The 18,057-nt window shown below is 39.5% G+C and overlaps 1 protein-coding gene across 1 annotated transcript in view; it reads right to left on the bottom strand.

Annotated features, from left to right (window-relative positions):
* Positions 1-18,057, bottom strand: part of IL23R (interleukin 23 receptor) — a 60,946-nt gene that overhangs the window by 16,238 nt on the left and 26,651 nt on the right. Inside the window, exons 5-6 of the mRNA XM_069478045.1 lie at positions 13,193-13,338; positions 4,952-5,108 (exon numbers count right to left, since the gene is read on the bottom strand). Of these exons, the coding sequence (XP_069334146.1) occupies positions 4,952-5,108; positions 13,193-13,338 (303 nt within the window). The remainder of the gene's footprint in view (positions 1-4,951; positions 5,109-13,192; positions 13,339-18,057) is intronic.

The raw sequence follows: 18,057 nt of genomic DNA, 5'->3' as shown, positions 1-18,057 counted from the left end.
TTGAGATGTCGTGCCTTTTCAGGCCAAAACAAAATATAACTTCCATGTATTGATTTATGATTTGCCCTATTTCCCTAAAATGCATAAAACCAAACTGTAACCAAGCCACCTTGGAACCACTTACTCAAGGCTTCTTGGATCTGTGGATTCCTTGGCCAGTCAGTGGTCACATATATTTGGCTCAGAATAAACCTCTTTAAATTATTTTATAGAGTTTGGGTTTTTTTCCTTTAACACTAAAAAAATAAGAGGCAGGTCGGGCTACAAGCAAATGGCCTAAGCCTAGCCAAGCAGATGCCACCGCCCCCACTCCCCGACTCCTAGACTTTGAACGTGGATGGGGTGACACACAGCTCTAGGACACCATTTAGAATCCAGTGAGAGCGTAGTGGCTGTATCTAGGATCTAGTGACAGCAGCACCAGTGGGCTGTCTGGGCACAGGCAGTTAGCAGCAGTGATCACAGTGCCGGCTGCAGGGTCCTCACCAGATTCTCCCTGGGCTATGATTTGGGCTGTGGCTCTGGCTCCTGCTGTCACTGCTAATGCCCATCACGCCCATTTCACCAGCCTTTCTGCTGATCTTCAGCTACCTCTCCAGTAATTCCCTTTCTGCTTGAGATCACCAGATTTGATGCCTTTTGCTTACACCTGATCACCCTGACTAGTAAAAATTGCAATTGTTGGTGGTGGTTGGGAGGTGGGGAGATGTGGTAGGACAAATAATGGCCTCCAGAAGATGTCCTAATCCCTGTGAATAGGTTACCGTGATATTGTGAAATATATATTTGGTCTTCATCCTGTTTCCTGGCAACTAACTCCTAAAATCCTTGGAATCTCCAAAGTGACAAGTGTCTTTTGGTATGCTAATGAGTTGGCTGGTGGCTGGCAATCCCTGGATGGCTTTAGGATGGGGGCGTTCCCAGGAAAGACCAGGGCGAGATTAGAGGGTTAGGACTTTTCAGCCTGCCCACCCCCCAACATTCAGAAGAGGGGCTGAAGGTTAAGTTAATCACCAATGGCCAATGATGTAATCAATCATGCCTACATAATGAAGTCTCCCTAAAAACCCAAAAAGACTGGGTTCAGATAGCTGAACATGTGGAGGATTTTGGAGGGTGGCATGCTTGGACACAGCATGGAACTTCCATACCTCTTTCCCCACATCTTGCCCTGTACATCTCTTCATCTGTGTCCTTTGCGATATCCTGTATAATTAACAAGTAAAGCTTTGTGAGCTGTCTGAGCAAATTAATTGAACCTGAGGAAAAGGTTGTGGAAACCACAATTTATAGCCAATTGGTCAATGTGTAAGTGACAACCTCTTACTTGAGATTAACGTCTGAAGTGGGGAGCAGACTTGTGAGGCCGAGCCCTCAACCTGTGGGATGTGACACTATTTCCACGCAGATAGTGTCAGAATTGAATTGAATTAGAGGACACCCAGCTGGTGTCCACTGACAAATCCGCCACAGAATTTGGTGGAGAGAAATCCCCACACACATTTTGGTGACCCAAGGTCACAGAAGGGATCTGTGTTGTAAAAATACTGTGTGGTAGGAGAAACTGTGTTTGTTTTTCCTACTCAGTTACCTTACATGGCGAAAGGGACTTAAGATGGGTTGATTATCCTAGATTTTATGGGTGGATCCAATAAAATCACAAGGGTCTTTGTAAGAAAGAGGCAGGAGGGTGAGAATCAGAGACATTGGAAGTTGCTACGCTTCTGACTGAAGATGGAGGATGGAGCCCTGAGCCAAGACACACGGACAGCTTTGAGAGCCTGCAAAAGGCAACAAAACTGATTCTGTCCCGGAGCCTCCAGAAGGAACACAGCCCCACTGACACCTTGATTTTACCCCAGCGATACTGATTTTGGATTTCTGTTGTTTTAAGCTACCAAGTTTGTGACATTATGTAATTACAAATAACAGAATTTTTGGAAAATACATTCTGTGTGTCACCATCTAATTTGCATTATATTTAATATCACCTACATTTAGTTCCATCAACATAATACTTGTTTTTTTCTCTTTTAGTCATTAAAAGTCCTGAAAAATTAATGAGAACCTTCAGAAATCATTGGTAATGCAGTAATTGTACAGTTTTGTGAGAACAAAGTCAAATGTTGTTTAATATCTTGCTCATACTTGCCTTCCTCTGGGAAATTGTCAAAAAAAGAATTAATATGATTTCTCTGGGAAACTTTTCTAGGGCAAGTAGCAATTCAAGCAAGTTAATTAGTCATCAATTAATGTTACTGCCCTTCCCTCAGGCCTTTAACTCGGCATTAAAGGTATTATAGAACCTGTGGTAGCTTTTCTTCACTACAACGGGACTTGGATTACAGTGCAGAATGGGAAAACACTCCTGCCTAGTTGTTGTTTTTTTATGTCAGTAGCAGCAAATTTAGAGAACTGACTTATACAGTTTCACTGTTGGTTTTCTACACTGACAAATTATCTTTTCCCCTTTGGGGCTTTTTCTGCACTGCTGAGAGACCCCAGTATTGCAGTGGCTGTCAAGGTTGCTGGGTTAGAGGCTCCAACTTCAGCGGCTCTCAGTGGTTCTCAGAATCTCAGCTGAAACTTCCCATCGAGAGCCAGGGCAGGGTCCAGGCAGAAGAGGGTCATGTGCGATGCGAGAGTTAACTGGGGCAACAGCCCCACCCTGTGCTTCTGGGGATCCCGTGCTGCCCAGGTGGGCTGGTGTGGTCAGTGACTCAGGAGAAAGAGGAAAAGGAAGCAGAGAAGTGACCAGACTGTACTAGAGACAATGGCCTGTGATTCTCACATGTCCCCCTTTTTCTGCCCCCTAAACCACTGCTACTAAGGCAGTGGCTTGGGCAAACAGATACACCCTTTCTGTTCACATTTCCTGCCCACACCCTGTGTTATCCTTGATAACCTCTTAAAGGGTGTGTCTGGTCACTAGAGCAGTGGTTCTTGTATTTCACTGAAGAATTATCACTTGACAAGAGGCTCAGCAATCTGCACTGTGAGTGAGTGCCCAGCACCAGGATCAGATGGGAAAACACATTATGAATTGCCTGTGGTGGTCCTGCTTTGGGCAAGGCCACCTTCCCACCTAGATCCTCATCTCAGATCGCACCTTCCTTCTGTAGCCTATCCCAAGACTCCTAGAGTTTCCTGGTTTCATTCTCAGACTAGCAGAGCTATAAATAACATGGGTGGTGGACTCCCATAGTTAGGCCCTGGTTCAACCGTTCACCAGCCTGTCATGCTTGGCAAGACTGCTTGGGCCTCACTGCCTTCGTCTGCACAGTTGGAACAACAATTACACTCCCTTGAGAGAGCTGTAGTGATAAATTAAGGACAATTCATAAGTAAAATGCTATCACAGTGCCGAACACCTAGTAAGCATCCGATAAATGTCAGCTATTATTATTTATTAGCCTGAAGTCTTGCTGGGATTCAGTCACTTAATTGGCTTCTTGCTGTTATACCAGGACAGAATAATATGGGTCTATAACCTGGAGAAACTTGCCCTGTGTGTTTGCTAACGCCTGATAGTCAGGGAATTGATTTTCTTTTTCTTTTTTTTAGTATAGAGCTTTATGTGGAAATTAAAACAACTCCATCTTGGACGCTAATGTGCTGATTAACCCCTGTTTCAGGAATGCCTCTAGATTTCTACTTTATCTACCATTACAGTAAATCCTGCCCTTCACTTAGCATTCTTACCCTTCTCCGAGGGGCCCACTTTAACTGTCCCACGCATTTCTTCCCTAGGCAGAGAAGCCCTGGGTTTGAGGGCTAATTGGTGCCACCCGCCGTCCTGTCTCACAGCAGCTCAGGACACAGCTTCTGTGTGTAAGTTCCTATCAAACGTTCCTTCTGAGAAACTGGGTATGTCAGCCACTTTCCTCGGACTTTAGGGGTAGATCTGCGAAGACTTGCTCACCGAGGAACACTTTTTTTTTTTTTTTTTAAAGTCTAAATACTCTAAGGAAGGAAAAGAGAAGAAGTCTAAGTCATTGAAATCTTACTATAGAGGAGCTGGTTTGGTTCCTTTGTGAGACGAGGTTTATATAGGCCAAAGAAAGGCACGCTCCAGGGCTGGAAAGCATTAGGGAAGAACGCTGAGGCTGCAGGACAAGCCACAACTGCTTCAGGATTTGTCTTGCCGTCTTCCTTGCCGGGCAGAATTTTGAAAACACGTTGTATTGAGATGAATCAATTCAGAAATATACACACAAGAAATTCAGAGAATAACACAGCAAAGTCCTGTATGGAGGAGGCATTATTACCTGGCCTATGTTTCTTCATAAATAAACCTTTAATTATTGGGAAAGTTTGGCCAACAAACCCCATCATCAAACAAGTCGATTAACGAAAGTGTTACAGAAACTATTATCATTTTACTTTTTCAATTGTGAGGCAATTCAAACCTCAGCTGTCACGTTTGGTTCTTACTGCTGTTACCTATATCTTTATGTAATTATCGTGGTTGATTTTTATTGTCTGTCTGGTCTAGAATGAAAGTTCTCAAAGGCAGACCTTTGTCTCCTTTGCTCACTGAGGTCTGTAAGCACCTAGCAAGTGCCGGGCATGTAGTAGACGCTAAATGAGTATTTTATGAATGACTGTCTATTCATGGTTACCTTTTTAAAAAGTATATGCCCAGGATATTTGTAAGAATTCCCCACTACCCATGGAATCAGACCCTCTGGGAGCAGTGATGGTGAACATGCATCTTAAACAGGCACCCCAGGTAGTTTTTATGCTCAGGAATGTTTGAGAAAAATTATATAAATTGTAGTCAGCCTTAATAAAATAAAAGTTAAATGACAATTTAAATGTTACCATCTGCCCCATAGGGTAGTTTTGCCAATTTTGGTAGAAGTCAAGGAGAAAAATTATATATATACTTAGTAAAGAGACACAGGTCAAAAAAAAAGCATAAGAGAATAAACTATATAAATGCACTCACCTGTTTCAGGTGTTTTATGAAAAAAAGGTGAACTCCAGGGCTGCCAGTACCTTTTACCTGTTTCTTGACATCTCACTTGAAATACATACTTAATGTTTGGCTCCAAGTAGAATTCTGACTGTTGCACATATGTAAAATTGGTGTCAAATTTTTTAACCTAAAATGGTCAAATAACAACAATAAAACAATGTGCTTTAAAACAATTATTCCATTTAGCAGAAATGTATGGAACACCTGTTATGCTCCAGGCACTCTTCTAGATCCTGGGAAAACAAAGAGGACTAGAGTACTTTATATAAAATGTGGCCATACGTAATCAAAACTTGTTTCTAACATTAAAAGTGAAATACACATTGCTTTATGTTGACAACTTTCTCAAATCTCAAAAAAGTAAAAAATGTAATATATTCTTAATTTTAAATTAGATGATTTTAATGAAGTGGGAAAATGGGGGATGTGTTAGCAATTGTTTGAATCCCCCCTTTCTTTGCAGTTGGATATATAGATTGATAATTCTTCCTGAATGATGGAACAATTTCACTTGCTAATGATGACTTTCAGAAAAAACTACTCATAAGCCAAGCTGTCCATATTGCAGGTTTATGCAGATTCTATAAGGCCCAGTAATATATACGTTTGTATGTGTGAGAGAAACAGCATTTAAGAATGCTGAACTGGGAAATCCAATGGAAGATAAGAAAGAAAATAGCTGAGGAATAAAACCTACAAATCTTTTTTCTGGGGCACTACAACCTGCTATAAAACATAATGAAAAATGACCTTCAAACAAGCTGGTTCAGTGGGCAGAAAGAAACCCAGGTATTTGTACAGCATCTTCAGTATGTTCTAGTAAGTAATTTACTTGAAAGGCAGATGTAATATATGTCTAGAAATACATTTATGCAACAACTGGGAAAAAATGGTTACCAGATACTCACGAAAGAGAAAGTTAGAACAATCGAGCTTAAGAAAAGAAAAAAAGAACAAGATATCACCCTTATTCAGATATTCTTCTTTTAAACCCAATCATAACATCAATCTTGAAAACTTGAAATGCATTGAAAATGTAAAATTCATGGAAATATCTGTTTGGGAGGAGTCATACTCCCTGAAAGATAGCTTTCAGGGTTTCCATAAGCCATGTCTATGCTCATGGCCCTTGGAATTTTCTGGTATGTAAATTTGACTTGTGGGCATCTAGGGCCCCCTGGGATCCAGGAGAGATTTTACTTACTGTGCCAAAGATTAGACTTTCAAATGCACTATGCTTCATATTAGCTTCTCTTATAAGAAAGTTGTTATTCTCCAATGTGTGCCTTACCATTAAGTTTATAGATAAGCCTTTGAAGGAAAGAAATACCCTAAAGAACAGCCAGAATTTCAAAATGGAAAGAAGAATTTTATAAAACTATTAAAAGTTATTTCTACCGTGAGGCAAACCAGGTAACTGCTTAGGGCCTTGCAGATACAAGATGATACCTCATGGTGGTATCTTCAGAGGCTAAAATGAGTTTTGAGAGTGCTAGAACTAACTGAGTGCCTACGTAAAGTCCATAATTTTAAGAGTACAAGAAATATAAGTTTATTTTTTGTAACAATTAATTTCTGTTTAGAGCCTCAATTCTGAAGATTGGAGGGCACTGAAACTTAATTTCCACCAGTTTGAGGTACCTCTTTTCTTGGGGTTATAGCTAAATTTCTGGGAGCATCCTTGGGTGGAGGGAAGAATCTCCAACCTCTCCAGAGAGTTCATAATCCCCATCTCCCCTGACTACCAACCTGGGGCATGGCCCAGGGTGACAGGGTCCTCCTCAGTAACCCAGCAGTGTCCAAACTCTTTAGGTTTCTCTCTTTACCCCTCCCCTCAATTTCCCCCTCTGTCTGTCCAAGTAATTTTTATCTAGTGTTTTGATGGAGAAGGGAAGTGGGGTCATGATTGGGAAACTTAGTTGTGACTAGTCACACGATCCTCCAAGTTTTCTGTTACACCAGCATTTAGACTTTTGAAATGCAAAAGCCAAGGATTTGATTCTTTGCTGTTGTGTACTGTTCTATCAGCCCTTCCAGAAAAAGAATGAATACTTGGTTTTTGCTACCTAAGCTAAGAATGGTTTTTATATTTTTAACGGTGAAAGAAAATAAAAAGAAAACTATTTCACGATGCATGGAAACTATGTAACATTCAAATTTCAGTGTCCAAAAATAAAATCTTACTGGAGCACAGCTATGACCATTCATTTACATATTGTCCATGATTGCTTTCACACTGCAAACACAGAGCTGAGTAGCCGAGACAGAAACCTTATATCCTGTAAAACCTAAATGTTTACCATTTAACCCTTGAGTTAAACGTTTGCCTAGACTCTGGTCTAGCTTAATTAGAGAAATGAGTCACCATTAATCCATTTACTTGAACTTACAGCTAAGATTTCCCTGCCTTACAGTCACTGACATTGGACACCAGTAAAGTCAAATAACAATAATAATAATAATAATAGCTGCTAAGGTTTCAAAATATCTACATGATACACATGTATCTACACATTATAAAAATAAAACTCAATGGAGATACAAAAAATGATTTTCGTACAGACCTGCCTTCCAGGAGCTGGTAGTTAAAGGATGGAGACACAGCAGAGTAAACAGGTAAGTGTATACAGTGTGGCAAATGCCCCTGAAATAGGGTACACAGAAGTGAGCATGGATTCCTGCTGGCGATTGTGAACTCAATTTTTGACACGAACTTGAGGTGCCAGCGAGACCATCGGTGAAGATACTGAGGAGCTGGCAATGCAGGCCTGGCTTCCACGGGAGCGAGGAGGGCTCCGAGTTCTAGCCTACAGTTACAGCAGAGGCCCGGAGAGCAAGTGAGAGGAGCAACAGAGTGAGGAGCGAGAGACTGTAGTATGAAGGGAATGCCCACATTTAGGAAGTTGGCAGAAAAGAAGGTTTACAAAAGAAAGGGGATCCAGAGATACTGTTAGAGAACTAAAACATTCCTAAAATGTGAAAACCAAGAGGAGAGATATTTTGGAGGACGAGGTGGTCAACAGTGCCAAATGCTAGAGTAGAATGAGAACTGCCAAGGTTCTTGGCCTTTGCTGTTTGGAGAGATAGTGGTGTCCTCGCAGGAACTGGTTCTAGCAGAGCGGAGAGAGCCTCGATTTCATTTTGCAGTAGATTGCAATATCGGCCAGGTCAGTATCCTTGCCCTTTACCATGTAGCTCTGAGTGTCCTCCCACTGTAACTCTGGCTTGGGCCCTGTGGCCTGCTCTGGGCAAATGGACTATTGGTGAGAATGATGCAAGCAAAGGATTGAAAGGCACGGGAGAGATTGGGCTTAGGTGCTCTTGCCCTCTGCCATAGCCATAAGAAGGACACACCCAGGCTAGCCCATGGGTCCCAAGAAGAAGACTAAGAGACATGAAGAGGAAAGCCGGTCCTCAGGCCTGGGAAAGAGCCCCACGCCCAATCCCAGCTACGCTCTACGTAGACCCGCTCGACTCCACTGACAGTGAGAAATCAGTGTTTATTGTCGTATGTCACTCCAGTTTTAGTGACAGTTTGGTACACATTATTGTAGCAATAGATAGCTGATACATACTTCAAGGATATGCTGAAAACCCAGCAGCGGATTTTAAGTACTAAAACTTCTGTATTTAATTAGTAGAAAGCAGATCTTCTAAAATTTTGCTGCTTAGATTAAATATTGGATTTGGAGGTGGCTTTGTTTAGCTATATTATTTATAAAACACCTTTTGGGGATGCAATAGGGTGACCTCACTGCTACTGTAAATGTATTTCTTATAATATAAGGGAGGCTCACTCTGTTGTTTCCTGATATGATAGTCCTTTGAGGCCCCAAAGTAAAACCCACTACCAGTGTGTGTGTGTGTGTGTGTGCACACGTGTATGATTTCCCTTTGTGAAAGTTGTCAAAATGGAGTCACTTGTGTTAAAAACCAAGCAAACAAACAAACAAAGAAAAACCCTGACAAGTAGAGCCAGGGAAGGGTACGAAGAGAGGGTTCTCACGCTTGTGTGCTTGATAACAAAACTATCACAAAAGACTGCAAAAACCACAACCTTGCACAAAGGCCATCACAATCTTACACAAGAAATAACTTCTGCAAAGACATTTGCCCAGCGACTGCTTGTACAGCCTCAGGCTGGTATCACCATCAGTATTGATCTTTGCAGCCAAGGATAATTATTTCAAAACAATTATAATCCTCCTCATTTTTCCTTTAAAAACCTTTGTGTTTCTTTACTTTCATGATTATGTAAATAGTTTATTTTGACATGCAAATTCCCATTACAATGCGCTATTCCTGAATAAACATCAGTTTCTTTTAAAGAGCCTCTCTTTGTTTTGTTATTTAGGTTGACACTTCAAAGAGGGTGGACACTCCTGGTGTCAGTCATCTATGTCGGATAATTATGTTATTAGACATAATTAGAATTTAGAAGACAAGATTTAAATATATATATGTATATATTTTTAATTTTAGAGACAGGCTCTCACCGTTGCCCAGGCTGGAGTACAGTGGCACGATTATAGCTAACTGTAACTTCAAACTCCTAGGCGCAAGGGGTCCTCCCATCTCAGCCTCTAGAGTGACTGGGACTACAGGAGCACACCTGACAGAACATAGAATTTAAATAAAGAGGAGCCCTATCTCTCTATGGAAACTGCTTTCTTGGTCCTAGAGTCTAGGAGGGAGGATACTATATAGAGAGGGATTTCCTTGTTGTTATTGCTAAGATGATGTCTACTGCATGGAAGAAAGCTTAAACCACACGACAGAGCCTATCAACTTTGGGAAGCCAGCTATATTTTGTAATCCAGATTATGTAGTAGCTGTTTTTTCTCTGAGATGTTTATTTTCTTCTTGCTATCTCTGAGCCTTTACTATGAATAAAATCTTTGCAGGTTCCAACCTAGTCTCAGCGGCACTACTGGGGAGTTCAAGAAGGGGCTGAGGCAAATGAGATGGGGACCAGAGGTTTGTAAATGTTCTTCCAAATGCAGTTCCATCTCCAGGGACAAAATCTGAAGCTTTGACTTGGAACCATTTCTCAACAGATAAATACAGTCACGTGTTGCTTAACCACAGGGATATGTTCTGAGAAATGCAGTGTTAGGTGACTTCATTGTTGTGCAAACATCACAGAGTGCACTCACTGAAACCCAGGTGGTATAGCCTGCTACACACCTAGGCTATACGGCATAGCTTCTAGGCTACACACCTGTTCAGCATGTTACTCTATTGAATACTGTAGGTGATTTTAACACAAATCACTAGGTGATAGGAATTTTTCAGTTCCATTATAATCTTATGAGATCATTGTCCTATATGTGGTCCGTCATTTCCTGAAACACCATTAGGCAGCACATGACTGTATTCTGCCCGCAATGTCAGCCTTGTAGAATCATCGGAAGGACTGGCTGTTTCCATTAGTTACCTCAAACTATGTATGCACCTTAGCCACAGGGGCTGAAAAGCACCCTCAATACCCTGATTTTCAGGCGGATTACTTTGCATTACCACCCCTGCTGCGTGGCTCCCCCGGAGGTCAGAGAGTGACAATACTAGCTCTCACTCACTGAACATTAGCCCTGTTCCAGGCTCTGGGCTAACACCTCACATCATCTGATTTTGCCCCCAAACCTCTCCCCCCAGTTATATGAGGTAGGTGCATATCTTGTCCCTACATTACCTATGGGAATAATGAGGCACAGAGAAGGTAAGAACCTTGCTCAAGATTGTACAACTAGAAAGTAGCAGAGCTGGGTTTTGAACTCTAGAGCCTGTGCTCTTAGCCACAAGGCTGTCCTGCCACTTTGAGGTAAAGACCTGACCTGAGGTAAAGACCAGGACAGAGGCAATGCCACCACAGAGCGGAGGCAGAAGAACGGCTCTGTAGTCCTTGGTATCCTCCCCCTGCTCTTGACTCTGACTTTCCCATTTCCCTACAAGGAGGCAAAGACAACACTTCATGTGTGACCCAGATGAAATTGATAGCAGCAAATGTAAAACAGGCCAGGTGCTCATGCCTGTAATCCCAGCACTTTGGGAGGCTGAGGCAGGAGGATCGCTTGAGGTCAGGAGTTTGAGACCAGCCTGGGCAACACAGTATGAGCCTTGTCTCTACAAAAAAAATTTTAAAAATTAGCCTGGTGTGGTGGTGTGAGCTTGTAGTACCAGCTACTTGGGAGGCTGAGGTGGGAGCATTGCTTGAGCCCAGGAGTTCCAGGCTGCAGTGAGCTATGATTGCACCACTGCACTCCAGCTTGGGCAATAGGATGAGACCCTGTCTCTAAAAAGTAATAAAATAAAATGAAATGAAATAAAATAAAGTCATAAAAATAAAACAAAGCTTCATTGTAGCTATTACTGACTTGGGTAATCCGCATAGAAACGTTATGTTAGTGGTTGTATTTAGAAGAAGTGTGCTAGATGGGACGGAATATGGGTTTTGGATCAAAACCTATTTTTTCATTTTCTAAATATTTATTGAGTGTCTAAAGTGATGTAGGGTCTATGAGAGGTACATAGGTACTGACTGTAAATTCAGAAAAGCCTGGCTTGACCTCTTTTGAGCTCTATTTCCTCATTTAGATGGTGGAGCTAATACTGCCTATCACAAAGAATTGTCATGAAGGTTATATAACAATCTTTCAGCTTCTTCATTTGCCACTTCTGATAAAGAGAAAGTTTTGGAAAGTGAGTTCAAATATACCTCTCAGTTACCAAGTCTCACAGTGGCACGTGTAGCACCACCAGGGGGAGCAGAGAACAGGAGTTTCAACCAGAACACAGCTGCTTTCTGAAAACCTATTCAGAGACAATTCCAGGATAGTATAATTCCTTTCTATTTTCTAACATTCTTATAGTCTATTGCATCCTCCTACTTACACCAAACAAGGAGGGCTAGTATTCTTAGCATAATCCTATGACCGTGCCACTGCCCAAGGGCCCTAGGTGTCCTACTAGAGTAAAACTCCGTTAAGTCAAAATCTCAGACTTGAGAATTTCATTTGGGTTGTTTTGAAATTTACCTAAATTCCACACATGCCAAAGGAATTCAGCAGGATCTTCACTTGGTTAGTGATCAAATGATGCAGAACATGGGTTCCCATCAAAGGATAATCTGAACAACCAGAAAGTTCACATTTATGATTGGATGAGCAGTCTTTAGGGTGTGTCATGAAATCCATACAGTTTTAGCCCCATCTTCTTGATGCTTTTAAAACATATTACTATTTTAGTACCTATTAATATTTTTAGCACATATCTTACATATTCAGAATGATAAAGCTGAAGCAGCGGAAGGCTTTGGAGTCATGCTAATCACCAAGGAAATATTAAATTATGTTTAATGTATGTCCTAGTAGTAAATACATATGATTTTATTTAATTCACTGAAAACTGGTAATCCATACCTGATATATAAAATCTTGAGTAAGAAAAGCCAGAAACTATATTCTTTAATTATTTGACTACATGGCAGTTTATTATATTTGACAATAATAAAATGGCACTTCTTTTCAAATACACCAAAATTGGAACTTTTTCCTAAGTCAGACTAGTGTTCTTCCATAGTTGAAATTAGAGAGTTTTTATTACATTGTTCACCAGTGCTGTTATGTGATGAGATTTTATTAATGAACCTTGTACCTATGCCTCTCCTAAGACATTTGATAATTTACCCTTGGTATTTAAGGATGGTCAGTTTGTTTGTCTAGACATTCACTTTTTACTTGAAATTCATTTAAGACTCAGGCTTATGCTAGTAGTAAATCTTACACTTCAAATTGCACATTTTCATTTAAAAAGAGACATCTATAAATCTAAGTTCTTATTTTTGAAGAATTTTTATTTCCTTGGATGCCTGTCAAATTTCAGCATAGAATACTTAAATTTTATATCTATAATCACTGATATAAATTTCACCCTTGGAGACACCAAATTACAAAGAGCTAAATAGATAAATCCCTCTTAATTGGAGATTTGTCTATTTAGCAATTTACAAAAGGCAAGAGGATATTTTTATGAATGAACTCTCTGGAAGCATATGGTAATCATTATTAAAACTAAGGTAGCTTGAATATCACACAAATAGTCAGATAAAAATATGTAAAATGGATCATTACAAGTCCACTGTGGTCACTGATGGTTGGCTTTTCTTTTAAATCATTCACTCACATACTAAGGAATAATGAAGGTGTAGCTTACATTCCAAGTTTGATTGGTTGTAGCCTTGTATCTCATTTCACAGGAAACCTTTGCAATTGTTGTTTGACTGTTCCAATGAATTATAGTCTTAGGCACTGTAGTATTTACATTCTCAGCCCTGGAAATGATGGATGCGGAAGGTATCACTATAAAAACAAAAACAAAAACCAAGCAGTTGGAAACTTGCTTAGGGAGAAATTGGTGTCTTTTCATCAATATATAGATACGTTAAAACTCAAGTACCTAAAAAAACCAATTTCATGATCTAATTAACAATTAATGAGTTGTTTCTTATTTGTTAATTTATATACAGGAGAGAACTGCTGTTATTAAGGAAAATTCTATTCAGCCTATTCTCCATCTCTTTTAAACTGAACCCTCATGGTTCTGTCTTTCCTCCACCTCCCACTTCCTTATAATTCTAACTATTGAAATTCAGAGTGCAAAAAAGAGTGTAAAAACAGAGATAAAGGAAATATCTCTTCCCTGCATCTGTTTAGGGAGAGATGATGTTTTGCATCCAAATTAGTTCAGAGAATCTGATTTGATAAGATGTTAAATTGAGATCTTTCACAATAATATTCTTCTCTTGTGTAACAGGGAAACTTGTATGAATATTTATATCTCTTGTTAACTTGTTTTGTTCTGCATTAAATCTGTCCAGGCCAGGTGCGGTGGCTCACACCTGTAATCTTAGCACTCCGGAAGGCCAAGGCGGGAGGATCACTTGAGGTCAGGAGTTCGAGACCAGCCTGAGCAAGAGTGAGACCCTGTCTCTACTAAAAATATAAAGAAATTAGCCAAACAACTAAAAAGAGAAAAAATTAGCTGGGCATGGTGGCACATGCCTGTAGTCCTAGCTACTTGGAGGCTGAGGCCGGAGGATTGCTTAAGCCCAGGAGTTTGAGGTTGCTGTGAGCTAGGCTAATGCCACGGCACTCTAGCCTGGGCAACAGAGTTGGACTCTATCTCCAAAAAAAATAAAAAAATAAAAATAAATCTGTTCTTAAAATCAGGATTTGAACAAAGAGGGTCTCATAAGACTCCAAAACTTTATAAATTGTTGTCATATTCTATGATAACCTACTTTTAAAAGGAAACTGAAATTCTGATTGGTTATCTTACTAGTTTTGTTGTACTAGAATGGCGTAACTGGAATCTCTATATTTCTGAACTGTATAAATACTTGTAAGTTTGTTTTGTCTGAACAGAATGCAATCATTGGCACTTTCTATTTTTCCCATATGCAAGATGGAAGAATGAAAACCTATGACATAGTGAGATTTTGTCTCTACGAAAAATTTTAAAAAATTAGCCTGGCATGGTGGTGTGAGCGTGCAGTCCCAGCTACTTGGGAGGCTGAGACAGGAGGATCACTTGAGTCCAGGAGTTTGAGGTTGCAATGAACTATGATGATGCCATGCACACTAGCCTGGGCAACAGAGTAAGACCCTGTCTCAAAAAAAAAAAAAAAAAAAGAAAAGAAAACATATGACTTCGCTAGATGTGTTATTTAACAAGGAACTCAAAGGCCTGTATGTATGTTTTTAGAGACCATTGTTCCGGCTTAATATTCCCTATGAATTAGTTTATTTTCACTTATTCTAAGGATATAAGACATTCTTCGAAAAAATTATTGTTTTATAACCAATGACTATTTTCTAAAATTATGTGCATAGGTAGGTAATTTATAGAGAAATATAAAAATTAAGGATTTGCTCTCTAATAGCACAATACTATCATAAAATTCTTGGGCTAAACCTATCATAGAATAGAAGTAGTAGTTGTAGAATTAATCAAAGAGCTTACTGTATTGTACTTTTATCATCTGAATACCATAGCTGATTTCCTCTTGATAGTGTAAGCTTCTTGTAATAAGAATCAGTATTCAGAAATTCTAGAGTCAAGAAAGTGGGTCCCCAGGGCTCTGAGACAACTAACTTATGCGCCCTCCATTCACGCACTCTCAAAGCTTAAATTACCTACCTCCTCCTGTCTCCACCCCTGAGTTTGGCTTGGCCACTGCACAAGCATTCTGAGACCCTTTTGAAGAAATAAATATTCTGAGGACGAAGCAAAGTCTGTTTAGTCCTATGAGAACTGAGATAGCATAGTGAGATCTTAGCACAGTGCAGGGCCACGCAAGCAAGATCTAAGCCTCTAGGTTTGAATAAGTTCATATTTTTGTAAATAAACACATATAATACATGTGAATTGAATACGTATTTTGTTAGCCAAGATTTAAATGTTGAAGTTTTGCTTTCATTGCTTAGGTTTCAAACATTTCCATTATATCTTTCATTTAGAAAAACTGTCAAATTCATTACAAATGTCATATTTTAAAATTCTACATGAAATAAACAAAACAGATTGTAGTTGTTTGGTATCTTCCTAATAGCACATATTTATCCATATTTATACAACAGGTAGAATTAATGTTCAAAATGGTAGGCAGAAGTCACTGCACTTTCTGTATTAAAATTTATTTCTTTACAAGAGAAGTTAAAAAGCATTCCTGTCACATGCCATGTTGGCACAGTGTTACTGTGCTACTAACTCTGCCCTGCCTTTCAGCATAGCCTCCTTAAAGCAATTACAGTCCAACCTCGTAGCTGTTGTGTGGAAATTGCTCCCAGGAGAGTCTTCTGTTCTCAGTTGCATAGAACAGTTCATTTATCTAATTTGCAATGTCTCATTCTTAAAGTGTCATCCATGAAAACAGTTCATCTGTTAATAATCTGGTGGCGTTGTTTACTGGGGCCTCCTACATAGTTAAACTGATTTTTCAAGCTGAGTTTTATTTTTATTCATTTTCTTTTTGAGACAGAATCTTGCTCTGTCCCTGGGGCTAGAGTGCAGTAGTGTCATCTTAGCTCACTGCAACCTCAAACTTCTGGGTCCAAGTGATACTCCTGTCACAGCCTCCCATGTAGCTGGGACTACAGGTGTACACCACACCAGCTAAGATTTCTATTTTTTTTTTTAATAGAGATGGCATCTCACTCTTGCTTAGGCTGGTCTTGAACTCCTGAGCTCAAGCAATCCTCCTGCCTTGGCCTCCCAGAGTGCTAGGATTACAGGCATGAGCCACCGTGCCCCGGCCTCAACCTGAGTTTCTGAGTACATTTTGGAATAATGAGAAGGTGAGGAGAGGAAGGGGGGAAGGAAGAGGAGGAGGAGGAGAAGAGGAGAAGGGGAAGGAGAAACAACTCCAAACTCCCAGTTCAGTATGAGAAATCAAATTTGGAGATAGAGACCAGATGAGATTTTCCCTTTGTGGGCAGTGGGGTGATAGCAAACTATGGCAAGTCAGCAAGTCTAGGATAAAATCTGATTTTCCTCCTTGCTAAGTAACCTTGAGAAAATTATTTTATCACTTTCCTCATCTGTAAAATGGGGACAATAGTACCACACATGGTTGTTTCCGGAATTAAATGTAATGTGAATGTTCAGTGTCTGGAACACAGGAGGTGTTCAATAAATGGAATCAATGATATTAAGATCATAATGACAGTAATAATAGCAATAGAAATGATAATATTGTAATATTATACTAATTATATTTAGTTCCCAAAAATGGCACTGCCAAAATGATACTGGACATGATAGCCTTTAAACATCATTAATCCATCAAAGGGAACCTGTTTTAAGAAAAGTGTAGAATACCGTGTTCTATCTCAAAACGTAAATTTAAAAAAATGTATATACCATGGTCAAGAGAACTATAACTCCAAGAATATGCAATAAAATGGAGTTATTGTTCATCACCATAGTCAACAATGTGTTTCCAAACCCAATATTCAGAGCATAAGGACAGACTTTTGGACCAATCCCATTAGTTGTGATAGTTGAATTTAGTTGAGAAGTTGAGATATTAGCTGTGATACAAGACCTCAGGGATCCCAAAAGTTTCCCCATATTATATTCCTAGATGAGAAGCCTTCACATCCCCTAGATCATTAATCGGAAGAGAGGTTGTCAGACACATTGCAGTGTGCTTTTATTTTTCTCGTAAAGCCTGAAGATAGGAGTCAAGGATGTTGGAATTATGTGCTCCCTGCCTCTGCAATCTCAAATATTTTAGTGCCATTGTGCCTCAGTTTTGTCATATATAAATTATAATCTCTTCTACAAAATAGAATTGTTGTGAGGGGTAAATAAAATAGTGTACGCAACAGCAGTTAGCACATGAGAAAGTGCTGAACGCATGTTAGCTTATGGCACTCATCCTTAACGGTGACAACAGGAGTCACTGGTACCCGGATCTCCAGAGAGAGGATGATTTACGCTTGGCGCTCTTTGCCTGAAGTCTTATTTTACGACTTGGATGTAGTTGTAAAAGGATCAAGGGTGCTTACATTTTGGAATTTATCTTAAGGAAATAACCAACAACTAAGAAAAAATTTAGCTACAAGGTTGTTCATGGGAATGTAGTTTATAATGGCAAAAAATTGAAAAGAGTGTAAATTTCCAACACTAAGGACTAAACTACTACACATTCAGACAAAATTTAAAATAATACTATAGGTTAAATAAATAGAAATGTTCATTATATATTGTAAGTTTAAAAAGGCAGGGTCTAAAAACACTGAAGCAAAAACTGTTAACGTTTGTTAAAGCTGGCTGGTTAATACAGAGATGTCTACATAATTCTCCGCAATTTTCTATGTATTTTATAAAACTTTTCAACATAAAAACAAAAATAAACCCTACATAAGTCCTCAAATAGTGTATAGAGTATAATTCTTTAGTATGCTGTACTTCTCACAACATAAGAGTTTTCACACTTTATTATAATACTTGTTTCTTTCTGCCTTCCCTAGTAGATTGCAAGTTATTTTAAGGCAGACACCTTGTCTAACTTA

Source organism: Eulemur rufifrons, chromosome 8, assembly GCF_041146395.1.
Source record: "Eulemur rufifrons isolate Redbay chromosome 8, OSU_ERuf_1, whole genome shotgun sequence".
Classification (NCBI taxonomy): Eukaryota; Metazoa; Chordata; class Mammalia; order Primates; family Lemuridae; genus Eulemur; species Eulemur rufifrons.
The sequence above is the reverse complement of the archived record's forward strand: the minus strand, read 5'-3'. Positions and strand labels throughout refer to the sequence as shown.